The sequence below is a fragment of the Cetorhinus maximus genome, chromosome 1 (genome assembly GCF_964194155.1).
Source record: "Cetorhinus maximus chromosome 1, sCetMax3.hap1.1, whole genome shotgun sequence".
NCBI classification, from domain to species: domain Eukaryota; kingdom Metazoa; phylum Chordata; class Chondrichthyes; order Lamniformes; family Cetorhinidae; genus Cetorhinus; species Cetorhinus maximus.
In genome coordinates, this window is record NC_135879.1 from 40249768 (window position 1) to 40277702 (window position 27935).

Genomic DNA, 27935 nt, shown 5'->3' on the forward strand with positions numbered 1-27935 from the left:
TGAGATGTAGCCAGTGCGCCGTTCAGAGCCATCCACCATCCAGTGGGAGAGTACTGCCCCTACTCCATAAGAGGTGCATTGCATTTTAAAATAAATTCTTTCTTTGGGTCAAAATGTACCAACAGGGCCGATAAATGCAGTAACTGCTTTACTGCCATAAAAGCCTGTTGCTGTGGGGCTTGCTGAGTCCACCTGTGGTTTTTCTTGAGTAACCCGTATAATGGAGCCAGTACTGTCGACAAATTTGGGAGAAAATGAACATAGTAGTTAACCATTCCCAAGAAGGATTTGAGTTCTGTGGCATTTTTTGGTGCTGGTACCTCACAAATAGCTCTCACCTTGTCTTCTACTTGATGAAGGCCCTGCGAGTTGACCCTATGATCCGGGTAAATCACTCCTTTTGCTGGAAAGATACACTTTTCCCTTTTCTAGCGTACTCCGGCTTGTAAGAAATGCTTTAATACCTCTTCCAAGTTAGCTAGGTGTTCTTTGTCATTTAGCCCTGTAACTAGGACATCATTGAGATAAACCAGAATATGGGGTAGACCTTGGAGTAAATTTTCCATGGTCCGTTGGAAAATGGCACAAGCCAATGAGACTCCAAAGGGTAACCTGGTATACTGGTATAACCCCTTTTGTGTGTTGATAGTCATAAAATCCTGAGAGGACTTTTCTAGCTCGACTTGCTGGTAAGCGTGGCTCATGTGGAATTTCGTATATATGATTCCCCCTGCCAGCTTGGGGTGCAATTCATCAATTTTTGGTTTAGGGTGCCTATCAAGTCTGGCTACTTTGTTAATGGTCAACTTGTAGTCCCCACATATTCGCACGCTCTGGTCAGGCTTTAGTACTGGAACTATGGGCGCTGCCCATTCGGAAAATTGTACAGGTTGTAAAACTCCCAACCTTTCCTGCCTGTCCAATTCAATATCCACTTTTTCTCGTAGTACCTAGGGGACTGGCCTCGCCTTCAAATATCTGGGGGTTGCTCCAGGATCCATGTGGATCTTAGCTTGCAGTCGCTGAATCTTCCCGAGCTCTTCCCTAAATACAGGGGCATATTTCTTCAATAATTCTTACAGATCTTTCATCCTGAGTTGAAAAATCTCAATCCACTCCAACTTTATTTCCTTAAGCCAGTTCCAACCAAGTAGAGTTGGACCCTCCCCTGCTACCGCTATCAGGGATAGGTTAGCCGACTGACTTCCATATTGTACTGGAACCTTGCATATACCCTTTACTCGTATGTTTTCACCGGTATGTGTTTTTAGTCTGGCATCCGAGTTTTCCAGCTTTAGTGAGTGGCCTCCTCCATTCAGATACTTAAATGTGTGTTCCCCTATGACTGCCACGGATGCGCCTGTATCCACCTCCATTCGAATGGGTTTTTTGTTGACTCCTACTGTCACGTAGATTGGCTCTGTTTTACCCATTTTCCAGTTGTGTAGCGAGTAAATATCTGTCTCTGTTTCTTCTGGCTCCTCCATTATATAAATTTCATGACTTCTACCTTTTTGTTTGAAATTTGACCTCAATCTTTACAATATTGCATAATGTGCCCATTGAGATGGCAGTAGAAACACTCGGTTCTTCTAAATTGTCATTTGTGTGTAGGCTGTCTGATTCCAATTCTGATATTATCAATGTGGTTTTTATCCATTAAGCCATTGCTTGTCTGTGATGACCTTGGTGGGCGTCCTCTGGAGGGTCGGGACCTGGAGGGCCCACTTTTGGGGTCCTGCTGTGTGGCAGTTGCACCCTCCTCGGCCAGTGAAGCTGAAGCTGCTGAGGTCACAGGAAGAGGGGATTCGGTTGGGCTGGACACTCCGGAGTCACCTGAATTGATGGTCCCGGAGTGGAGGGGTTTGCTATTCCTCCTCCCTATGGGTTCCCAAGGACCCCTGGCTGACTCCTTGAGGAGAAGGAGTAGCTGGAGTGAAATCGAGCTGCCCCGCGCACTTCTCACGTTCACACTGTTGGAGGCCAACTATGTCATCAGCTATGGAGTTGAGCCCAAGCAGCGATGACGTCTTGGACCAAGATCTCCATGGCAGCCACTATCCTACCAGTGTTGATCTCGGTGCGTTGGCATGCCAGTGTTATCACCTCAGCCTGAAGGTAGATGGACTCTCCTTCATTGTGCCTTGCAACCTGAAGAGTGCAGCGGACATCCCTTCCAGATGTTCCCGAGCTTGCTTTTGCAGCTCCAGCAACTGTTACATGATTGAGTCCAGAAGTTCGTATTCTGACTTGGACTGAGCAAATTTCTGGCCTCCAGCAATCCCCTAAGCGCCAGACACCAGGGAAGTCCTTGCCGCCGCCAGCTGCGGATCAGACAGTGCAATGTGTTCACCAGGTTGTGACCCCAAGGCTACTGTGAAGCTAGATCCCATTGAGGTGTGTGTCTCTGCGCTGGTGGAGGGTGTGGGTGAGCGCTGTGACAGGACTTCAAGGAAGGTGCCTCCACATTCCCCTTCACAGGTTTCTTCAGGCTGATTGGAGGCCCTGGGTCGTGGACTCGGTCGGCTGTTTGGCAGATGTGCTTGCGGAAGCAAGGGTTGGTAATTAGTGCATGGCAGTGGCCTGTGAAACAGGACACATCACTCACAGCCTGGTTGTCTGATGTATGTTGCACTGCTGGATCCTCACTTGGTAGAGCACTGCCAACCTTGCCGTCAGCGCAGAAACAGCGCAGATCCTCACTGGCCAGCTGGATGGCTCTGTTTTCAAAGTGAGGACCTTGATGTCAGGCATTCCTCCACCAGCCTGAGACCTCTCCCTGTTGTTGTGTGCCAAGTTGTCCTGCATGAATAGAGATGGAGAGAGTGTAAGCAGGACATCTGCCAGGCCAGATGATAAGCATGTGTAGTTGGTGAGTGGTCCCATGGATGGGATGAGCACAATGAAGGTGTGTGTGAAAGAGTGGATGGTGAAGTCCCTTGAACTGGCAGTGAGTGAGGGCCCTGTGGATGTGAGATGGGTTTGTGAGTGTGAGAGTTAAGAGTGATGAGAAAAGTGACTTGCTCTGGCAGAACTGAGGAGATCATTCACCCTCTTGTGGCACTAGGTGGCTGTCCTCTTTTGAGGGTGTTGACACTGACCATCAATGCCATCACCTCCCAAGTCAGATTAGTGAGGTTGCTGCCCATCCTGCGGCCAGAGTGGGGGTAGAGGACATCACAGCGAGCCTCCATTGCGTCTAAAAGGCGCTCGAGGGATATGTCATTGAACCTGGCGGCTGCAGTCTTTTTGCCTTTCAGGGCCATGTCTTCTTTGCAGCAGTCGTGGGCTGGAGGTACTAAGATATGAGTGTGCGGCTGGACTTTAAATATGGCGCCTGGCGTGCTGAAGTGGCAAGGTGATGGTGTGGTGGGCGAATGAGAGCCCACCCATCATGGAAACGGCGTGTTTCCTGAGAATGCATAATTAATGCGGCGGGCTTAGAACGATATGGTGTTGAAAAGCCACCATTGCGACCTGTGGGTGAAACGTTGTTACCTATTACCGTATTTAGTGCAAATCTGGGACGATTCTGCCCCCAGGATGGATTAATGAAGGGGAGGATCATTCCTGATAGAATTGTTTTGAAGATTTGACCACATTAGTGGAATTAGTGGTCTATGAAATGTATTTAAATGGACATCCAGAGGGCATTTGATAAAGTCCATCATAAGAGACTGTTAGTTAAGGTTTAGCCCACGGAATTGAATGCAAATAATCAGCCTGATTAGGAAATTGGCTGAGCAGCGGGAGACAGAGGTCAGAATCATACACCTTTGAAAGTGTTCTTTCATCAGGAACAAATGCAGAATCCTGACCCCGATGATTTGTGAGTCCCACCCGGCTGCGCAATCTTCCCCATCTAATTAAGGGCAGTGGGTGGGTTCCTGAGGCTAAAGGCCCACTCAGACAACCTGCAGCTTTAGAAGGTCAGCAGCCCTGCTAGGAGAGGTGGATTGCTGTTTAGGCGGCAAGGAGAGCTTGAAGGTGCCTTGGAGACATGCATGAAATTTAAAAATTGAGAGCCGAAGCTGGTAGGCCTCTATGAAGGGAAGGAAACCCCTCTGGTGGAGCTGTTTGAGCCATGGGTGCAACCTTTCCTGCCCATTTCATCATTGGGTTTGGCCTGGCAGAGTTCTCCCTGCCCTCTAATTAGCCTCCTAATTGCTAATTATTGGCTACCTGATCCTGCCGGGCAAGATCTCCTGGAGGTTGGAATGGAGCTGACCACATGTGGACCTTTTCCTCCCAGACCCACCTCCAAAGATCAAAATGTCATGAATAGGTATGGAAAGTCATCAAAAAGGTTAATGGAATGCCGGCCTTTATATCTAGAGGACTAGAATACAAGATAACATCTAGAGTACTGTGAGCAGTTCTGGGCACCACACATTTGAAGAATATATTGGCCTTGGAGGGAGCGTACTGTCGGTTTATTAAAATGATGCCTGGACTCAAGGTTTAAATTATGAGGGGAGAATACACAAACTAGTGTTGCATTCCCTGGAACGTAGGTTAAGGGATGATATGATTGATGTTTAGAAGATATTAAGGGAAACAGCATAGATAAAAAGAAATTTTTTCTGCTGGTTGGAGAGTCTCAAACTGTGGGGTATAGTCTAAAAATTAGGGCTGAACCTATATATGGAGTGAAATTAGGAAACACTTCTACATACAATGGGTAGTAGAATTTTGGAACCAGCTGCAAACAGAAATTGTTGTTAGATCAATTGTAAATTTAAAACTGTGATTGGTAGAATTTTGTTCACCAAAGGTATTAAGAGATATGAGGAAAAGGTGGGTATATGGAGTTAGGTCATGGATCAGTTATGATCTCATTGAATGGCAGAACAGGCTTGATGAGTTAAATGACCTATTCCAAATTGGTTTATGCTTGAACAAACTCGTGATCTTTATACAAAATCTCTTGATGCTCTTGATACAATCCTTCAACTGAGGCCTTTCTAGTGATTTATGATTGTTTAGCACAACTTCCTTGCTTTTGTATTTGCACCCCAATTTTGCCTGCCCCCGACTGGTGTACAGGGAGTTGGATCCAGGCCAGAAAGGACCAGCAGGAATGTATCAAATTTATTTTTTGAGTTTTCTTGTGGACCAGGAAGGGCCTCAGAAGGAAACTGTGGGCCTCTCTTCAACCCAAAAATGGGTGGGAGGGAGCTGTTAAAATAACAGGGGTTACTTACCCCATCAATCCTGATCCATTCCCAGTGTGCCCAAATATTAACCTGCTTTTTTGAGCAGGTGAGTGGGATGCAGCAGGGAGGAGGCAGAGTCCTGTTTTAAATAGGTCTGCTATATCATGAGATATTGAGAGGTCTGTAGAAACATGCTATGGGAGGCTTCTTAGTCAAACAATTTACACGAGAGCTTCCATGGCTGCTTGTATCCAGCCAGCCCTTCAGACAACCATTTTTCCTAGGGAACCCCTCCCTAGAATTTATTCCCCCGTGCTAGCCACACATTGGTTGAACAAATCACGTGACCTCCTACTCAGTTGAATTGATCGTAAAGTGACAGCCATCACAAGGTCTAATAGTGAGTGGGCGTGTCAGCTGCTGTGTTAGGCAAAACATTGAGGGAGCTGAATTCTAGGCCAGAACAGGCCCAGCAAGTAAATGTAAAATTTAATTTTTAGGTTTTCTAATGGGGCAGGATAGAGAAGAACACTCCCCCAGGCCCCTGAAAGAAACCATGGACATCCATGGAAACCCCTCCCTGTTTCCCATGTCCCTGACCATGTGCCCTTCCCCCCCTCCCGACTGCAAGCCTCCCTTCCTGTCGATCTCCTTTCTCTCTCCTTTCCGATCTCCAGCCTCTCTACTCCCTCCTGTTCATGAACTGGGGCTGATACTTTCTTATGTGTGCCAAGGACTGTCCCCATGGGCTTTGAGCTGTGGGCTCCTTCTGCTAGGTTACCCTACTACCCATAAAGCTAGGCTATCCAATTGGCCAGGTGCCAGATGGAGGACAACACCGCAGTATTGTAATAAGGCTTGCAGTTAGGTTTGGCAGGGCTTCCACATCTTGGCTTTACCAAGCTCCTTGGTTGATTGCAGAGTCACTGCACCTCCTTGGCTCCTAGTTAATGCTGGGGCTTCTGCCTCTATTTATAAAGTCAAGGATCCCAGGTGCTTTTAGAAAAGCCTTATAACTTGTCCTGCCACCTTCAAAGATTTCTGTACGTGAACTCCAAGGTCTCTCTGTTCCTGCACCTGCTTTAAAATTGTACTATTTCATTTATTTGCCTCTCCTCAATTTTTCTTCCAAAATTCAATATTTCATATTTCTCTGCATTAAATTTAATCTGTCATGTATCTGCCCATTTCACTAATCTATCACCTCCTGAAGTTTGCAACTAATCTCCTCACTGTTAACTACATTTCAACATTTTGTGTCATCTGCAAACTTTGAAATTATGCCCTCAATATCCAAATGCAGATCATGAACATCTATCAAAAAGAACAATGGTTTACTCCCTTCACTCTGAAAAACACTGTTCACCTCTACTCTCTGCTTTCTGTCTCTTAGGATCAGTGATGGGACCTATTTTCTAATTTGCATTGATGGCTTGGATTCAGAAATTCAATCACAATTGGTCAAATTTCTAGTTGATGCAAATTATAAGGAACTATTGATTCTGTGAAGACTGTTCGGGCATTAAACAATGAATTGGAAAACAATAGCAGATGTAATTTCCTACAAACAAACGTGAGGTGGTACACATAAAAAGAAAGACTGGTAAATAGTGTTGCACCGGCCTGGAGGGGATGGGATGATGATGTGTCATATTTGACTAACACAAAAGAAAGAACAGGAGACACCTGTGCAGTTTGAAGTAACATAAGGGAGTGCCGTTTGATTTAATACACATTAATGCAAGTTCTCGAAGTACAAGCAAATTAAATAACTAATCAGATACAATAATACAAAGTCGTTGCAGTGTTAGAATTTTACACGTCTCTCTAATGAGTTAAATAATCCAAGCTCCAATGGTAAGCCTAGCTCAACATAATCTAATGAATATAAACTTTTGTTGATTCCAAAATGATCATATTAGTAAAGTCATTGTGAATCATAAGTTAATATCTGTCCAGAACATTTTAAACATCGTCAAACTTATACCTCGAGTAAGCATCTTTCATTTCTTGGTTGTACGATACAACAGAAAATAGAAATATAAATAGAAATATCTCATTTTACCTAAAGTACAAGAAAGAACAGGAGAAATGTGAAGTAGCGTGATGACCACTTCAGAGTACAGTGCTCCATTCCTGGGCAGACAGGTCCCCTCTATGGGGAGTTTTGTTGTGAATTGACTTTTAAGGAAAAAAGCCAACAGAAGGTATATTTGCCACTAATTGCATGTTAAATGCAGAATGTTGATTAAACGAAGTGGGAGGTGATTTCTTGGGCCTCTCACAATAGAAATACACGATGAATTATATTGAAATAACTAAGGCAAAGTTGAGAGATCTGTAGGTTTTAGTTATTTCAACACTTAATGGGTTGAACTTTTCCAATGAATGGACTTCCAGAGGTTGGCCTCCTAATAGTCACAGAAGAACACTCATTCCATTTTGAGAACTATAGAAAAGTTACAGCACAGAAACAGGCCATTCAGCCCATCATGTCTGCGCCAGCCAAAAAAGAGTAAAAAGAAACTAAGATAAAAGCAAAAAACTGCGGATGCTGGAAATCCAAAACAAAAACAAAAATACCTGGAAAAACTCAGCAAGTCTGACAGCATCTGCGGAGAGGAACACAGTTAACATTTCAAGTCCGTATGACTCTTCAACAGTTCTGTTGAACGTTTTGAGTCCGTATGACTCTTCAACAGTTCTGTTGAACGTTTTGAGTCCGTATGACTCTTCAACAGAACTGTTGAAGAGTCATACGGACTCGAAATGTTAACTGTGTTCCTCTCTGCAGATGCTGTCAGACCTGCTGAGTTTTTCCAGGTATTTTTGTTTTTGTTTTGTAAAAAGAAACTAGCTGCTCATTTTTAACCCCACTTTCCAGTGTCTGGTCCGTAGCACTGCAGGTTATAGTCCTTCAGGTGCAGACCCAGGTATCTTTTAAATGAGTTGAGAATTTCAGCTTCAACCATCAATTTAGGCAGTGAATTCCAGATGCCCACCACCTTCTGTGTGAAGAAATTTTTCTTCATGTCCCCTCTAATCCTTCTACCAATCACTTTAAGTATATGCCTCCTAGTAATTGATCCCTTAGCTGGAAACATAGAAAATAGGAGCAGGAGTAGGTCATTCAGCCCTTCAAGTCTGTTCTGCCATTCAGTATGATCATGGCTGATTCTCTAGCTCAACGCCGTACTCCCACACTCTCCCCATACCCCTTGACGCCTTTACATTCCAGAAATCTGTCTTTTTCCTTCTTAAATATATTCAGTGACTTGGCATCCACAGCCTTCTGTGATAGAGAATTCCATAGGTTTACCACCCTCTGAGTGAAGAAGTTTCTCCTCATCTCAGTCCTAAATGGTTTACTCCGTATCCTGAGACTACAACCCCTTGTTCTAGACACACCACCCAGAGGAAACATCATCCCTGCATCAAGTCTGTCCATCCCTTTCAGAATTTTATATGTTTCAATGATATCTCCTCTCATTCTTCTGAACTCCAGTGAATATAGGCCTAGTCGGCCCAATCTCTCCTCATACGACAATACTGCCATCCCAGGAATCATCCTGGTGAACCTTCGCTGCACTCCCTCTATGGCAAGTATATCCTTTCTTAGGTAAGGAGACCAAAACTGCACACAATATTCTGGGTGTAGTCTCACCAAGGCCCTGTACAGCCGCAGTCAGACATCCTTGCTCTTGTTCTCAAGTCCTGTCACAATGAGGACCAATATGCCATTTACCTTCTTAACTGCTTGCCGCACCTGTATGCTTGCTTTCAGTAATTGGTGCACAAGGACACCCAGGTCTCTTTGTACATCAACATTTCCCAATCTACCACCATTTAAATAATACTCTGCCATTCTGTTTTTCCTACCGAAGTGGATTTGTCCATTCACTCAACCTGTCTAAATCACCTTGAAGCCTCTTAACGTCATCCTCATCGCTCACATTCCCACCAAGTTTTATGTTGTCAGCAAACTTGGAAATATTGCATTTGGTTGCCTCATCCAAATCATTGACCCAGGGGATAGTGTTCAAGTAGCCTCAGCCCCTTCAATTGTCTAACAGTTATGAGGTTCTTGCAAGCTGTGTGGATGAGAGTGGGGACTGCAGGGAGGATGAGCGAACTGACCATGGCACCGTGGTACAGGGAGCCATTCAAGTGAGGGGAGGTAATAGAAACGTAGTAGTGGTGGGGGACAGTATAATTAGGGGGACAGATACTGTTCTCTGCAGCCGTGAGCATGAGTCCCGAAGGCTGTGTTGCCTGTCCAGTACCAGGGTTAAGGACATCTCCTCAGGGCTGGAGAGGAACTTGGAGCGGGAGGGGCGGGATCCAGTTGTCGTCGTGCATGTTGGTACCAGTGATGTTGATAGGACTAGAAAGAAGGTTCTGCTAAAAGAATTTGAACAGTTAGGAGCTAAATTAAAAAGCAGAACCACCAAGGTAATAATCTCGGGATTACTACCTGAATCACAGGCAAACTAGCATAGGGTAAATAAAGTTAAGGAGATAAATGCATGGTTCAAAGATTGGTGTGTGAGGAATGGGTTTCAGTTCATGGGGCACTGGCACCAGTACTGGGGTACAAGGGAGATGTTCCTGTGGGGTGGGCTTCACTTGAATCATGTTGGGACCTGTGTCCTGGCAAATTGAATAACTAGGGCTGTAGAGAGGGCTTTAAACTAAATGGGGGGGCGGGGGGGGAGAGAGAGAGAGAGCAGGGTTCTGGCGAGGGGATAAGTAGGCTTACAATGCAAAAGGATATGGCGGCATTGCAGGGTTGCTACTTAGATAATGATACCCAGAGTGTGGCACGAAGTGGCAGAGTGAACAAGCATAAAGAAATAGCAGCAAATAGGATAAAAGGGGGGAAAAAAATGGTAAAAAGGCAAAATTAATGGCTCTTTACTTAAATGTGCGTAGTATTCAGAACAAAATAAATGAATTAATGGCACAAATAGAGGGTAATGGGCATGATCTTATAGTTATTATGAAGACATGGTTACAAGGAGATCAAAGCTGGGAACTAAATATACAGGGGTGTGTGACTTTTCGAAAGGACAGGCAAGAAGGAAAGGGTGGTGGGGTAGCTTTGTTAGTACGAGATGGGATAAGTACGATAGCAAGAAATGATCTTGGATCGGAAGATGTGGAATCCATATGCGTGGAGGTAAGAAATAACAAGGGGAAGAAGACACTGGTGGGAATAGTCTATCGGCCCCCTAACAGTAGCTATGCTTTGGACAGAGAATGAATCAGGAGATAATGAGGACATTTAAAAAAAGCAGTATATTAATCATGGGTGACTTTAATCTTTATGTAGACTGTGAAAATCAAATTGGCAGAGGTAGCCATGAGCAAGAATTCATAGAGTGTATTCTGGACTGTTTCCTAGAACAATATGTTGTGGATCCAACCAGGGATCAGGCTATTTTGGATCTGGTAATGTGTAACGAGTGTAACAGTGACCATAACATGGTGGAATATAGCAGTCAGTTTGAGAGTGAGAAAGTTAGCTCAGAAACAACTGTTCTAAACTTAAATAAGGGTAATTACAAAGGAATGAGCGCAGAGTTGACTGGAGTGGACTGGGGAAGGAGTTTAGCAAAAAAGACGGTTGATGAACAATGGCAGATGTTTAAGAAAATAGTTCGTGACTTACAACAAAGATATATCCCAGTGAGGAAGAAGGATTGTAGGAAGGGGATAAACCAACCATGGGTAACCAAGGAAGTTAAGGATAGCATCAAAGTGGAAGAAAAAACATACCATTAATCTTTGCCACAATGTAAGTCAGAGGATTGGGAAAGTATTAAAAACCAACAGAAGATGACCAAAAAAATAATAATAAAGGGGAGAAAATGAACTTTGAGGGTAAACTAGCAAGTTATATAAAAACGGACAGTAAGAGCTTCTTTAAATATATAAAAAGGAAGAGAGGCCAAAGTCAATATAGACCTCTTAGAGAATGAGGCTGGGGAAATGGCAGAGGAGTTGAATAAAGACTTTGCATCAGTCTTCACAGTAGAAGACACTAATAGCATTCCAAAAACATTAAATAATCATGGGGAAAAAGGGGGAGGAAATAATACAATAACTATCACTAGAGAAAAAGTATTAGGGAAACTAATGGGACTAAAGGCCGATAAGTCACCTGGACCTGGTGGGTTGCATCCTAGGATATTAAAGGAAATAGTGGCAGAGATAGCGGATGCACTGGTAGTAATCTCCCAAGATTCCCTAGATTCTAGAAAAGTCCCAGAGGATTGGAAAACTGTCAATATAACACCCTTATACAAAAAGGGAGGGAGACAAAAAGACAGGTAACTATAGGCCAGTTAGCTTAACATCTGTCATTGGGAAAATGTTAGAGTCTATTATAAAGGATGTAATAGCAGAGTATTTAGAAATGTATATTATAATCAAGCAGAGTCAGCATGGCTTCATGAAGGGGAAATCATGCCTGACAAATTTATTAGAATTCTTTGAGGAGGTAACAATCAGGAAAGATAAAGGGGAACCAGTAGATGTAATATATTTGGATTTCCAAAAGGCGTTCGATAAGGTACCACACAAAAGGCTACTTAATAAGATAAGTGCCCATGGTGTTGGAGGTAGTATATTAGCACAGATAGAGGACTGGCTAACTAATAGAAGATAGAGAGTTGGGATACGGTAGGCATTTTCAGGATGGCAACCTGTAACTAGTGGAGCGTCACAGGGATCAGTGCTGGGGCCGCAATTATTTACAATATATATATATTAATGACTTGGATGAGGGAAATGAATGTACTATCGCCAAGTTTGCGGATGATACAAAAATAGGTGTGAAGGCAAGTGGTGAGGATGACACAAAGAGTCTTCAGAGGGATATAGACAGGTTAAGTGAGTGGGCAAAAACATAGCAGATGGAATATAATGTGAGAAAATGTGAGGTTATGCACTTTGGCCGGAAGAATAGAGGAGCTGAATATTAGTTAAATGGAGAAAGACTGAAGAAAGCTGCAGCACAGAGAGATTTGGGGGTCCTCGTGCATGAATCACAAAAAGCAAACATACAAGTTCAGCAGCTAATAGGTAAGGCAAATGGAATGTTGGCCTTTATTTCAAAGGGAATGAAGTATAAAAATAGTGAAGTCTTGCTAAAACTATACAAGGCACTAGTTAGACCACACCTAGAATACAGTGAACAGTTTTGGTCCCCTTATCTAAGAAAAGATATACTAGCATTGGAAGCAGTCCAGAGAAGGTTATCTAGGCTGATACTGGGGATGGAGGGATTTTCTTATGAGGAGAGGTTGAGTAGGTTGGGCCTGTACTCATTGGAGTTTAGAAGAATGAGAGGCGACCTTATTGAAACATATAAGATTCTTAGGGGGCTTGACAGGGTAGACGCTGAGAGGTTGTTTCCCCTTGTGGGAGAGCCGAGGACCAGAGGGCATAATCTCAGAGTAAGGGGGTGCCCATTTAAAACAGAGATAAGAAGGAATTTCTTCTCTCAGAGGGTAGTCAATCTGTGGAATTCTTTACCACAGAGGGGTGTGGAGGCTGGGTCGTTAAGTATATTCAAGGCTGAGATAGTCAGATTTTTAATCAGTAAGGGAATCAAGGGGTATGGGCAAAAGGCAGGAAAGTGGAGTTGAGGATTATTAGATGAGCCATGATCTCATTGAATGGCAGAGCAAACCCGACGGGGCGAATGGCCTACTTCTGCTCCTACGTGTTATGATCTTATATATTGTGAATAGCTGGAGCCCAAGCACTGATCCCTGTGGTACCCCACTAGTCATAGCCTGCCACTCATAAAAAGACCAGTTTATTCCTACTATGTTTCCTGTCTGCTAACCAATTCTCAATCCATGCCAATACATTACCCCCAATCCCATATGCTTTAATTTTACACACTAACCTCTTCTGTGGGACTTTATCAAAAGCTTTCTGAAAATCCAAATACAGCACATCCACTGGTTCCCCCTTATCTATTCTTCTAGTTACATCCTCAAAAAACTCCAGTAGGTTTGTCAAACATGATTTCTCTTTCACAAATCCATGTTGACTTTGTCTAATCCCTTTGATATTTTCTAAGTGTCCTGTTATCACATCCTTTATAATAAACTCTAGCATTTTCCCTGCTACTGATGTTAGGCTAACCGGTCTGTGATTTGTTGTTTTCTCACTCCCTTCTTTTTTAAACAGTGGGGTAACATTTGCCACCCTCCAGTCTGCAGGGACTGTTCCAAAATCTGCAGAATTTTGGAAGATGACAACCAATGCATCCACTATTTCCATGGGCACCTCCTTTAGTACCCTGGGATGTAGGAGAAACAGGTCTTTCTTGTCTACCCTATCTAGGCCCCTCATAATTTTGTACATCACAATTAGGTCACCCCTCAACCTCCTCTGTTCGAAGGAAAACAACTGCAGCCTTTCCAATCTCTCCTCATAGCTCAATTTTCCATGCCTGGCAACATTCTTGTAAATCTCCTCTGTATTCCCTCCAAAGCAATTATGTCCTTCCTATAATGGGATGACCAGGACTGCACTCAAAATTCCAGCTGTGGCGTAACCAGAGTTTTATATAGTTCTAGCATTACATCCCTACTTTTGTATTCAACACCTCGTCCAATAAAGAAAAGCATTCCATATGCTTTCCTTATTATCTTATTCATCTGTTCTGCCACCTTCTGAGACCAAATCATGACTATCTTTACTTAAATTTTCAAAGAAATTTTAGCAGCATGAATCTCCCCCATAAACATTTGGTTCAGCGTAAGTAATTTTCTTAAATCGGAGTTAAGAACGAAAGGAATACATTGACCTAGAATTTACTCAAAAATTACATCATTGTAATGGTACAACTACATCATACAGCTTGTTTTACGGCACAAAACTTCCAGGAAATTATAATGTAACTTTCACCACTACTCACACCAGGCCATAATTTCCTGGAACTGTGCGCCCCTCTGCCGTTTCTCTCTCCAAAAAGTTGAGCGGTTAATCTTTATTGCACCAGCCCCTTTAAAATCAATTGTGATCCGGAGTTTGCAGAAGTAAAGGCACTGTGACCACTGCTGCCGGTTTGGCTGTTAACGAACAGTACTAGAGACTTTTAAATATCAATATCCTTTTTAATTCTACTGTATTTCTGTAGTAGACACATCATAAAAATAGAAACAGATTTCCTGTCCAAGATACACAAAATACATTAAGTGAAGCATCAAACCAGGACTAAGTGGCAGAAAATTAATTTCAATACAAGCAAGAAAGAGAAAGAAATGAAAGAGAGTGAAAGAAAAAAGTGCGAAGTAATTACAAATCCTGCTGCCTAAGCTTCAACATTATTCAATAATCAGTTGTTCATTACATGTATGAACCCAAAACAAAGCTATACTTATACAATATGTTACGATCCCCTTAGAGACGGATAATTTTAAAGAGATTTAAATTCTCAGTGACTGACTTGAAAGATCACAGAACAAAATTCCATGTTTTAAAACTTTTACTGTAAAAAGCACAATAAAAGCAACACCAACTAAATATTACTTAGTATACAACCAATTCACTAACTAACCCCTTGATTAATTCACTAACCCCTTGACTTCCTAACATGACTGCAAACCCCACGCTGCATTTATACGTTATACTGCACTCTCTGCAGAATTCTAGTCTTTGCAGGAACTAGTCCAAAGTTATTCCTAGCTTCTAACAGGCTTGCTTCTCTGAGGCATAATATCTAGTGTCTGTCCCTCAGTCTTCTGAGAATCCCTGAACCGACTTCCTATAGCAAGGTCCACTCCAGCAACTCCTTGTCCCAGCCACACCAGAGTAAATCTTTCAGTGTCCTTAAATTTCCATAGGTCAAATCTCTTCAACCAAAAGACAAGCTCCTACCAGCACACTGCCTGGCGGCTAACAGAAAGCAGCCTTTTCTGCTGTTCACAACAGTTGCTGTTTTCCATTTCCTCTCTCCGGAACTCTATCTTTCTGAGCAGGGTCTCTGAATCAGTAAGTCTGGCAGCAGTAAGGCCAGCTGCCTTTGCCTTAGTCTCCAGGTGTTAAAAATTTGCTCTCAGTAGGCCCTGACCTGGGCCCTTGTTCCATGGCAACCAAGTCATATGAGCTTATCACCAGGCAGACCTAGTAGGAGGTCACATGCCCCTCTCCATTACTCTGTTTTACCTTTAATTAAAAGAGACAGTTTAAAACATAACCAACTTATGAAACTTTGCATTCGTAACAAAATATATATAAATACTCATCATAAAGATACAGCTCATATTTTAGTCAGTGTTAGTTTTGCCGGCTTAGATAATTTTAAATTTATTCCTATTTATAGCCTTCAGTAATCTGTTGCTGGATATAAATAAATGGAGAAATAAATTAGGTTGATGTCCCTGCGGAAATCAACAAGCAGTATGAATTTTTAATTATCTACTTCTGATCTGCTGCTATGCTTGCTGATGTGTATTATAAGTACTTTCTAGAAAATTTGCATATTGGCGATTGCAGGATCAAAAAACACAAGTCTAACTTAGACTATTCACTGCCAAATGGCTGCTGTAGTGCATTAAGGGCCATTATCTGAACCAGAACATATCTGGTTATTTCAGATGGAAAAGAATGCCTACCTGACTTAAAAAATGTAGAAGAATAATGCTATTGCAGAAAATTTTCACAGAATAGTATTAAGACCAAAATAGATACTGCAGATATCTTGGCCTAGAAATTTGGTTGCACAGCACCCAGTTTTCAAGTGCTAAATGGCGTCCTAAGCCTCAAGTATAATGAGCAGAAAGTGCACATCATTATGAGGTGGAAATTTTCACTCCACTATATTGGTAAAGCCGAATAATCAGCAAGGACTGCCCATGCCATAAACAGGATTTAGGCCTTTTACACAAATAGGTAAGGGCCCAACACTTGATTATGGTCCCCTCAGCAAGATTGGACTGCCCTGAGGCTTTCCGTACCAATTGCACTCAGGAAGATTAGGCCTATATGCAGCCTAACTGATGGGTCTTAAAGAAACTATCTGCTGGGCCATAACCAGCAAACTAAGATTTTAAAATATACTTATCTGAAAGTGGAGCTGGGAGGAGTAGGAGTGCTCCCACCAATGTCACATTAAAAAGGCATGGGCCACTGCTGGCCAGCTATCCCCTTCCCTGGCCAACGTTCCATTGATCCTCCCCCAAGCTACCAGCTGCCACTAGCTCCTGATCCAATCAACCCACTTCCCAATTGCGATCCTTCCTAGTTGCCTTTCATCACTTACCTGAAGGCCATTTCTGGCATTGCAGTAACCAGATCTTCCAGAATTCTACTTTACCATCAAACTGTCTGTAAGTATCTACAGTGCACCGGCTGGTTGGTAATAAGGCCTGAGGCCCAATTTTGGGTGTGAATTGGGCTTGACCATTCAAACACAGGGAAGGATCTCTGCGTCCAAATTTCTAGGCCCTTGTGTCTTAATGTGTGACTGCAAAATTAGAGTTGGTTTACAGTATTGCTCAGACCAAATCAATTATTCTCAGTTTTTCTGAAAGGCTGCAGTATTTGTATATTGTCATGTGAGGCAAAGAACTAAGTCATTTCAGCACAAACAAAATTGTTACTAAAGCAAGGCCATTATTTATTTAGATGCAACATATATATCATCCAGAATAATAAAACAGTCTCACTTAATTATAATTGAAGTTGCCTCACACTAACTTTAATTACCCTAAGGTTATTGTCAAATGAAGGGCCCTTACATTATTGGTAAATTGAAGAACTTAAGTGTATTTTTCCAATCTAGAGCATTAGAGAGGGAGAGCTCCCCCTCTCCTATGATGTACCTTGTTAAGTTTTGCCAAGTTTTATAAGTGTAAGTGATTTTTAGTGCACTGGAAGAAAACACCTGACTCTAGAATCATAGAATCATACAGCACAGAAGGAGGCCATTCAGCCCATCCTTCCTGTTTTCCTGTTTTAAAGAGCTATCTGATAAATCCCACTCCTCTGCCCTTTCCCCATAATACTGCATATTTTTCTTTTAAATATTTACCCAGTTCCCTTTTGAAAGTTATGATTGTATCTGTTTGTACCACCCTTTCAGACCCTGCATTCCACATCGTAAAAACTCACTGTATAAAAAAATGCTTCTCATTTTGCCTGGCTTTTTTTGTCAATTATCGTCAATCTGATTTCTCTAGTTACTGACCTATCTGTTAGTGGATTAAACTTCTCCTGCCCACTCTTATAACTCCAATGATAGTTTCTTTTTATTTCATTAAAGTTAACAGCATAAGAAAACCATCATTACTACCACCATACCAGCAAAAGTAGGCTTTAGTTGGCCTTCTTGGGAAAAGTTTAAAACTAGTATAAATTGATTTTGATAGAAAGGCAAATATTTAGTGGTTCTGAATTTAATGACTGCAGAAATATTTCACATCTCACCTTAGTTTACTGTGCTCTTTCTCAGGCAAAGTATAAGTAACCCATCTGTAATGCAGCGGAGAATGACAGTGCTGCGGGAAAAGGGAAGGAGACAAGCCGTCCGTGGTCCAGCATTCATGTTCAATGACAAGGGCACAAGCCTAACTCCAGAAGAGGAACGCTTTTTGGATGCAGCTGAATATGGCAACATACCTGTTGTCCGGAGAATGCTGGAGGAGAGCAAGTCACTGAATGTTAATTGTGTTGATTACATGGGCCAGAATGCCCTTCAGCTGGCAGTTGGTAATGAACATTTGGAAGTAACTGAGCTCCTTCTGAAGAGGGATAATTTGGCTCGAATCGGAGATGCATTATTACTTGCTATCAGTAAGGGGTATATACGAATTGTGGAAGCAATTTTGAATCACTCTGGATTTGAGCCCGGTAATCGCCTGACCCTTAGCCCATGTGAGCAGGAAATGCAGGATGATGATTTTTATGCCTACGATGAAGATGGCACCAGATTTTCTCCTGATATCACCCCAATCATTCTGGCTGCCCACTGTCAGAAGTATGAAGTGGTGCACATGCTGTTGATGAAAGGAGCACGGATTGAGAAACCTCACGACTATTTCTGTAAATGCAATGAATGTGTGGAGAAACAAAAGCACGATTCATTTAGTCACTCCAGATCAAGGATCAATGCGTACAAAGGATTAGCAAGCCCTGCCTACTTGTCTTTGTCTAGTGAGGATCCAGTACATACTGCACTGGAACTTAGCAACGAACTAGCCAAGTTGGCAAATATTGAAAAAGAGTTTAAGGTAAGTTTAATGAGTTCTTAAATGTATATCCAAACATATAATTTTCTTCAGTTTTATAAAAGCTGCATAGAATAAATGAGAGAACATGACTATTGTGATAATTAGCCTTTAACTTGCCAATGGGATCTTGGAAAATTACAGTCTCCCTGGAGCAGCTTTTCTGACCTGTCATCCCATGCATTGTGATGCTAAAACAAAGTCTGTCATATACTGACATTGTTGATGTAAAGTGATTTTGCGCATAAAATCAACATGAAAGTGACCTCAAAACTGGGATGTCAGGTCCTGATCCAAACACAGCCACATACAAAAGCCATCTAGTACCAGAATGCTCCACAGGAAGGCCAACTCAAACCAGTCTTACTTTGCATTAGCTGCAGTATAACTTGAGCCCAATGTCCAGTTGCATTTGAAAAGCGGCCATGTGGTCATGGACTGCCTGGGAACTTATAGAGAATATATATATAGAAATATTCCAAACTTAAGAAAATCACATATAGCTTGAGTCTAAACTAGGAGAAATTTTTTGAAATCTGCCCTCTTCATACTCTACGATCAGATTCCAGATTAGCAACTCAACAGCAACAGTAGTTAAGTCGCACCCATCCAGAGAGTGTAACGTCCAAAGTCATAACTAAACCCAAATAGGCACCAATAATACACACCAGCATCACCATCACAACCTGGATTCTATCTCCATGGTCCTTCATAACCCAGCCACTCATTAAAGCTCATTCATTACAGTAATCTACCCTGCCGGTTAAGGCCAATGACTATATGACATTGACCATACTATGGCTATAGTGTGTATCAATTTGCAGTAACCAAAACCCAGTAGAAGTAGCAAAAACTTTGAATAGAATATTATTACTGTTATGAGGGAAATATTCCCACGCTGCACTTTCACACCTTGAAAATGAGTAGCATTATGAAGAGGTATCTGTACGTTGTCCAAGCATTCATGCACAGAACTCCTTTCTAGCTGATCTTACTATGACCCAGATACATGCACAACATACAGTCCAAATGTGGGGTCTTTTCGTTGTGTAACTTACAGTGGGATGGATTTTGACTTTGTGCAATAGTGTGGAACAAATGATACTGAATCAATACTTCTGTTGATGTCAAAATCTACCCCAGTAAGTAGCAGTGTCAGCATGATTGCAGCACAATATTGCAGTAGTAAAGCTATTTAGGTATCAGGGGAAAGTTTTAATGTTGAGGTATTGGCTGGAATTTTATGCGAAGTTGGTGGCCATGCCTACTGGGTGAAAAGTTGGGGGAGAGTCTACCTTCACTGGCCCAGCAAGCCATGACCAGAGTTTACGGTCGTCAGGTAGTTAATTACTTGAGATGGCAGCCTCTGCCCCCACGTAGGTGGATATTCCATCTCCAAGGGTTACTGGTCAATCAGATGGCCGGCTGCTCTCCAGTCCCAGCAGTGCCTGCGGGAGTGGTGAGCACTGCTGGTATTGCAGTCAGTCCACAGTGAGGAACAAGAATGGAGACAGGATAATTAGGTAAGTTGGGTGGCTTCACAAGGACCAGTCAGGAAGGTCTCGGTGAGTGGAGGAGCGGTGGCAACTGGGAGGCCAAGGCGATAGAAGCGACTGTGGCCCTTGCTTCTGAGAAGGTCCTCCACAGGGCACTGGGTGCCTGCAGCCAGGATGCCAGCTTTTACCTTGTGGCCTTGCCAAGTGGCTTGGTCAGCTCCCAGCTGCTGGTAAAATACTAGAAGCAGTTGGAGGAGGTCCTTAAGTAACCATTATTTGACCACTTGAGGGCCTCAATTGGGCCATAGGAGGACATGCTGCCTGACACCTACCCCAGTGCTAGTAACATCCCAGTGGAGCGGGATAGGCAACAGGCATGCGCCCCCTGCCATACCACCTGATTTTATGCCCCCCCGCCCTAACCTGCCTGCCTGCTGCAGAGGGAGTGGCGGGTGGGTGTAAAATTTCAGCCATTAATATTGCAAAGTAAAGACTTTTTAACTTAAAACTTCTTGCCTGCTTTCCCTCTTTTCCCTGTTCTTTCTTCACCAATATTAACTCTCATTTTTATTTTTGCATTAACTCTTAATTGTATTTGTTTTTCTATATGGTCTAATCTCTCCTCAATTTTATATGCTTTTATGAACTGCTTTAAACCATGCTCTTATCTGTTCTCTTTCGATTCATTTTGGAGATGCAAGTTCCAACAAAAGATGAGCTTTAGTTGGTTGAGAACTGAACCCAAAGACCATTTTCCAACTAATGCAAAGCCCAAAATCTCAAAATGGGTTGAGCTATTGAGAATTCCAGAGAAGTAAAAAAAATGTCAAAACAGAAAGTTTGCCAACAGACAAGTAATCTCTTTGATGGCCCTGGGGACCCAGTCAAGTAAGCTCCATGCAGCATCCTAAATATACTAAAAAGATGAAGCACAAGCGGGAGGTATTTGAGGAACAGTTAACCATATCTAAATATTGATGCTGAAATTAACAATGGGTTGTAAAGGGCACCAAGATTCTGGGATTGTTTCTGAGTGTACTAAGGGAATAGCAACATGCTGTTGAATCTCCCTAAACCAAGCCTAAAGTCTATCCTTTCAGAAACTTCAAATAAACAACTGCCATTTGTCAAAAGAAAAGACAAGGTTGTCTAAAAGAAAAGGAAAAGACATTAACTGAATGGAAGACAGGGAAAATAATTCTGCTGCTAAACTGTGCCATCCTCATGTAAAAAATCCTGCTCATCAGATAGCCGGGAAACAATAGACAAGATGAACAGAATTAAGGGTGAAATAAATAGTTGGCGAAACTAGAGCTATGTTGAAGTTGATCAGACAATTTATGAGTGGCAACACTAAAGAAATGGTGGAATGAAGGAGACTTATGGTGATGACATTGAGACACGGGGGATCTTTGCATCATAAGATTTTCTGAGGAATAGAAGAATTTGTCATGGTATGACATCTAGATTAGATAGTATCTACAGCAGACAATAGTGTATCTACATCAGGCGGGTTAACATACCCCTGCTAAAAATATTGAGATAGGGAGGACTTATAGAACACCATATACTAAATCGAATAATGGGGAATTACCCGAGACTCACTTTTAAATTGCTCAGATTTAATTTGGCATCTTGATTCCCTGGGTGGTCTAAATCAAAGGAAGAATACGAAATAGATTTACAGAACAGATAAGAAGATCTTTAGGACATGTTCAGAAAGACCAACTTCAAAAATAGAATGGATGCCATGGTAGAAATTCGATGGTATATGAGAGACAAGAAAGAACACAATCAAAGGGGGAAGTGTAAAAATGTAAAGGAAGATCGGGCAATGAGCTGCTGACCCAATATTGCCCATTTTGCAGCCCCATCAAAACTATGGGCAGAATTTTCTCGTCAGCGTGCGGGGGCGGGCCCTGCATGCTGACGTATAAAATGACGTGCAGTGACGTCAGGCATGCGTCCTGACATCACCGTGTACCATCGCGACATTTTGGTGGGCAGGCGCGCAATGATCTCCGATGCGCAACCACCATTAATTAATGGGCCAGTTAAGGCCCTTGAGCCAGTAATTGATGCCAATTTTTTGGGGCCCGTGCGATCTTCAGATCGTCGCACAGGCGTAACAGGCAGACAGGTAGGCCACATTTTTATAAATCACACCCACGGGTGGGATAAGAGGATGAGTGGGCTTTGGCAGACATTTAATATTTAAACTTACTGCTACTTGCCTGTGTGAACAGGAATACTTCAAAATTCTTCACAGCTGCTTGGACAGGAGTAATAGCCTTCAGGTCTGGACTCTGGAGCAAACATCAATTTTTGGGGCCTTGCTGGTTTCTAGAAGCCTTCTCTTCCTTACCCTGGGAATGGGAGTTGCACTCTCCACTGGACGCACCTCCTCTGAGGAGGAAGAGAGGGCCAGAAGTGGGAGGAGGCCAGGAGTCCATATTCAGCCTTCAGGGGAGCCACCTTTGGGAGGAGAGGTGCAGGCACAAGAGGCGCAGGGCCAACAGGAAGTGTAAGGCAGAAAGGGCCGCAGAAGACGCCACTATCCTGCTGCCAGGGTTTACAGGCGGCGAAGCAGCCACCTCAATATGCCTGAGGTGCAGTGCCGAAGGAGGCTCCATCTCTCAATGGAGACAGTGACCTCAATTTGTCAGATGATAGGCCCTGAGATCTGCGCCAACTGTGGGTGGGCACCCCATGGCAGTGGTGCTGAAGGTCACAGCTGCTCTCAACTTCTATGCCTCCAGCTCTTTCCAGAGGTCGGTGGGTAATCTTTGCAGAGTCTCCCAGTCAGCTGTCCACACTTGTGTCAAGCTGGTGACAGACGTTCTGTTCAGACATGCATTGACGTTCATCCACTACCGCTGGGACAAGGCTAGCCAGGCAGAGTGAGCCAGAGGCTTTGCAGTGATTGCTGGGTTCCCCCGTGTCAAGGGTGCAATCAACCGCACACAAGGCGCCAGAGGGTGAGCTGGGTGTCTTCGTCAACAGGAAGGGCTTCCTCTCCATGAACGTGCAGATAGTGTGTGACCATTGGATGCAGATTCTGCAAGTTTGTGCAAGGTACCCAGGCAGCTCCCATGACACTTACATCCTGAGACACTCCCAGGTGCCGAGGCTCTTCAGCGCTGCAGCCCGGCTGGATGGATGGCTGCTGGGTGACAAGGGCTATCCCCTCAGAAGGTGGCTCATGATACCTCTCCACCATCCAGGAACAGAGGCTGAGCAGGGGTACAATAGGAGCCATGCCTCCACAAGGGCTGTGGTGGAGAGAACCATCAGTCTTCTCAAGATGCACTTCCGATGTCTGGACCATTCAGGGGGCGCACTCCAATACCCCCCAGATAGTGTGTCACTGAAAGTGGTTGCATGCTGTGCTCTCCACAAACTGGCACTGGAAATGGGGGACGCAGTAGAGGAAGAAGATGTAGACGCAGATGCACCAGCTGCACACGATGTGTCCAGTAGTGAGTCCGAGGATGAGCATGCACAGGAGAATGCTGAGGGGGTAGACACTAACCCAGGCATCCTTCAGGGAGGCAGGGACACCCGGGAGGCTTTAATCCAACGAACCTTCAGTCAGCCCACCACAGATGGACCTTCAACACACACCATTCAACAGTGGAATGGCTGCTGGGACAGACATGGTGACCTCAGTGCACGGCACTCTTACCTCCCCAAGGCACCCCAGCCTCACCACCACCGGTGGACCTGGGTGCGTGGCACCTCTCCAGATCCATCGCCTGCTACTCATATCTGGTGATTTTGGCCAACTGGGCCTGGCCTCCACCAGTCCGCATCCGCTCAGTGTTGTTGTGTGCGGTCTTCTCCTGAAAAGGAGGAGCATTAATTGGTCCACCCTGTACCTGGATTGTCATTGCATCCTTGCCACCCCCACCTGAGTGAAACATTGCAGGGCTCCAACGAATCGTGACCCTGCAGCTGCCGCACACTCGCACCAAGAAGCCAGGGCAGACTCCCCTTGCCCACACGCTGCCTCCATCACATTTGCCACCACACGGTCTAACCTTGCAAAGCAAGGACGCACAAGCATGTGGAACGCCAAGGGCAGCAGATGGATGGGTGCCCTGCCATCTGGAAGTTCCCCTCCCAGCATGTCAGCAACCTGACTTTGACATGTTTTGAAGTTCCAGCACTTCGCCTAGGTGCAGATCCTTGAGGTAGCCCCCAAAACAGTACTGTGGGTGTCAGTCTTCCACATGCTGCGGGTGCAGAACCCATCTCAGCACAACCCTCTCAGGGTGAACTAGGCATGAGCAATATCTGCTGGCCCACCCAGCGAGGGACACATGCCATGAATGATTCAATGCAGTAACTACACTCAGAGTTGTGGGGCGGGGTGGGGTGGGGGGGCGGGGGGCAGGGGGGAAAAGCCTACCTGCTATGTTAAGCGACCTATGACAACATGGTACTCACCCTTCCCAAGCGCAAGAGGTCGTTGAAACGCTTGTGGCACTGGACCCAGGTGCGTCGCACCACATTATGAGAACTAACTATATCTGCCACCTCCTCCCAGGCACATTTGGCCTGCCCACGTAAAATGGCGGCACGGAGCCAATCACAGACGGCAATCGGCTCCACACCCACTCCCAACCGGCCCGCCTGACGGGGGGAAAATTATCCCCTATGAGTTCTTTCGAGGGTCTGCTCTAAGGTATAAAGAGAAAGAAAAAGTTGGAAATATGTTAACAATAGGAAGAATAGGAATACTATTCAGGATTGAATAATAGGAGCAGGCAAATCTTGTCTACAAGAGGATGAGCCTCCCTGGAGACTTTGAACTACAGACCATATAAAACTGATTATTGTGATGGTTGGAAATAATTGCAGTTTGTTATTTGGTGTGTCAGCGGTGCTTTGCAGTAAATAACCATAAAGCAAATAGTAATGAGTTGAACAAGGGTCATAACATTCTTCCGGCCAGATGATTTATAGGTCCTGATTTTCAAATACAACTGAAGATAATATTGATTAAAGAATGTGTATTTGGACAGAAGGAATCGTAGAAATTTATAAATAGTTGGGGAAGGGTAAAGTCACTTGCTGTCAGAAATTATTAAAAAGAATTTGTGTTTTCAGAATATGCAAGGTTGGGGGATTGGAGCTGTGAGGAAGAATGAGACCAGAAAGTAGCAATTCAGGGGAAAAAAAACTTAAGTATTAGTGTGGAGAAATGTTTAAAAGGGTGCTTATATTTCCAAACTGAAGCAAGGCAAAAGCAATCTTTGTGCATTGCATCATGTGGTTCTGCAAAGTCTTGAGGGAATTCACAGTTCCAGTAAAAGATCAAGGATGCTAATAGATCCAGAGGCAAGGTTTCGTGCCAGAAAATCATCAGCAGGAAATGGAATTATGGAAATTTCAAAATGACTAGTGGGTCTGCACCATCAGAGGCACAAGTTTGTGACTCACAAAAACAATTCTTTTGATAGTAGAGACATTTGTATCCAGAAGATATTTCATAGGAATTTTTAGTTTACATCCATAATGGATTTGACCTTTTCCTGACTCAACACAGTGCTCCATTCCCTAAGCAGATCAGGAGCCGGATAGATGCGTAACGTCAGACCAGTAAATAAGTGAGAGACAAAGGAATTCAAGAACTAATAATTTTTGAAGCAAGATAGGGATGGGAGACTTCCAGTATCCTCAGCATTAAATGACAATGGCAATCACTCCTGAGCTTATCAAACATGCCTTGAGTGGTGGAACAGACAGGATTGTCCAATAAAAACCTTGAGGTAACTTGTGTTTATATCTAAATTATTTCATAATTTATATGGTTGGTATTAATGTGCAACTAAAATTCTTACTGTGTATTAAATTTAATATGGTGGTTTTGGAGACCCCTCAGTGCATTCAGTTCTGATGGCTCCTCTTGGAAATACAGCCAGAGCCAAAGCTACAGCACCATGAGTGGCTCAGCAATGCAGGTGTAGCAGAGGAAGATCAGGAAAACAAGGATTATTGGAGATTCAATAGTTAGGGGAACAGGCAGGATGGTATGCTGCCTCCTTGGTCAAGGATGTCACTGAGCTGCTGCAGAGTATTCTGAAGGGGAAGGTTGAACAGCCAGAGTTCATTGTCCATGTATACCATGTATGTATAGACATAGGCAAAAAGAGGGAAGAGATCCTGTAGACAGATTTTAGGGAGCTAGGAAGCAGAATCCTGGTGCCATATGCTAGTGAGTATAAAAATAGAAAGGTAGTCAGCTGAGTAGGTTAATGGCCAGAGAGATGGTGCAGGAGGAGGGTCCCACAAACATTCTCATTCTCAGTGATATACTTCAGTGCAAAAGACAAGAATGAAGCATGTGCGACCATCTTCAATCAGAAGTGCCAAGTGGATGATCCATTTTGCCTCCACCTGAGGTCCCCATCATCACAGATGACAATCTTCTGCCAATTCAATTTGTTAATTCAATTGTAATATCAAAAAACAGCTGAAGGCACTAGATACAGCAAAGGTAGGATGACCAGATTTTTAAAAGTAAAAACCCAGACTCCCTGAGGTAATACTCCCTCACAAGATGAATAGATTTCTCTTTGCAGCTCCTCAGGTGCAGCACCATCTCCGGTTTTATTACTGTACTATCGGAAACAAGTGAAGTGGCCATAAATCGGTACCTTATCTTCTTTTCAAAGTCAATTCCGCACCAAGTTCCTAGGAAAACATGCCCTGTGGACGTAAACAACTCAGACAAGCATCTTCCACCTTCCTGTCACCCATTTTCTGCCCACCTCACCTGGAATTGCTTTCCATGTGTTATCTGGAAATGTAATGTCATGCTGCAGGGCAAAGTGGCAGATCTAGGACGCATGAACAAATATAAATAGAGCCATTCAATTCAAACTCATTCCACTCCTGCAGAAGTTGGAAAGCTGAAAACTGGGACATTTGAACCATTTTCAGGAAACTGTTGGGACACCGGGAGTTAATGAAAATCCGAACTGTCTTGTCACCCAAAACAAAGGCTATGGTCCCTGACAACAACCAGGCCACAGTACTGAAGACTTGAACTCCAAAACTCTGCAGGCCCTTAGCCAAGCTGTTCCAATTCTAGCTACAATACTGATTTATACCTATTATGAATCACAAAGTGCTAGCATGTAGATACAGCAAGTAATTAGAAAGGCAAATTAAATATTACCCTTTATAGCAAGGTAGGATGAAGTGCAAAAGTAGGGAAGTCTTGCTACAGTTGTACAGAGCATTAGAGAGACTGCGTGCAGTTTTGGTCTCATTTAGAGAGGGATATGTAATAAACTTGGTCTTATCTGGCACTATGTACCAACAGGAATGTTCTATTAACTGGAATTTCTGATATTCCCTAACGCAAATCATCATTTTACCAACCGGAAGACATTCAGAAGTTATCCGGAACTTAAAGATTTCCAAGCGCTTTCAGGTCACCTCGGTAAGGCTGGCTAAGCTTCCGGTAGAGGCGCTGGTACTCCTTCTTGCTCCATCCACTGCGAACAGAGTCTCAGAATGCTTTCTGGAAAGGTGACACCTGGCAGAAGGGAAGCAGAGTTAAATAAAAATACAGCTGTGGGTTGAAAGCATAGCCAAGGAGGCAATTTTTCAGGAGGCTTTTAAAAGCAGGAAAAATCTGAGGCAAATTTTGGGAATGTGTTATCTAAGATGTGTTAGCTGAAACAACAACAATTAACAGCGCAGCACAGGGAGCGAGGAAGTCACAGAGGGGTACTTCCTTGACGTATTTATTGAATAGTCTTCTCACGTTAAGTAGGAGCCGAATAAGATCACACTGATAAGGCAGGTTAACTAATGCAATGTACAATCTTATTAGTTTGTCCTGAGATGGGTGGAAATACAACAAAATCTTCTCCATTTGTAAATATGAAGCTATTGATGTTAAGCAATATGTTTCGACCAGATTTTGACTGCAGTGAAATGTAGAAATGTTAATCTTTTATCATTGCTCTCATTATCTGAATCAGAAGTACATTTACAGCGCAGTCAATCTATCTGCT

At 43.4% G+C, this 27935-nt stretch overlaps 1 protein-coding gene across 1 annotated transcript in view; it reads left to right on the forward strand.

The window, feature by feature from the left end:
- The window catches only part of LOC144679540 (short transient receptor potential channel 3-like), a 182448-nt gene that overhangs the window by 25035 nt on the left and 129478 nt on the right, over nt 1-27935 (forward strand). The window contains exon 2 of the mRNA XM_078540036.1: nt 17632-18409. Within this exon, the coding sequence (XP_078396162.1) occupies nt 17632-18409 (778 nt within the window). The remainder of the gene's footprint in view (nt 1-17631; nt 18410-27935) is intronic.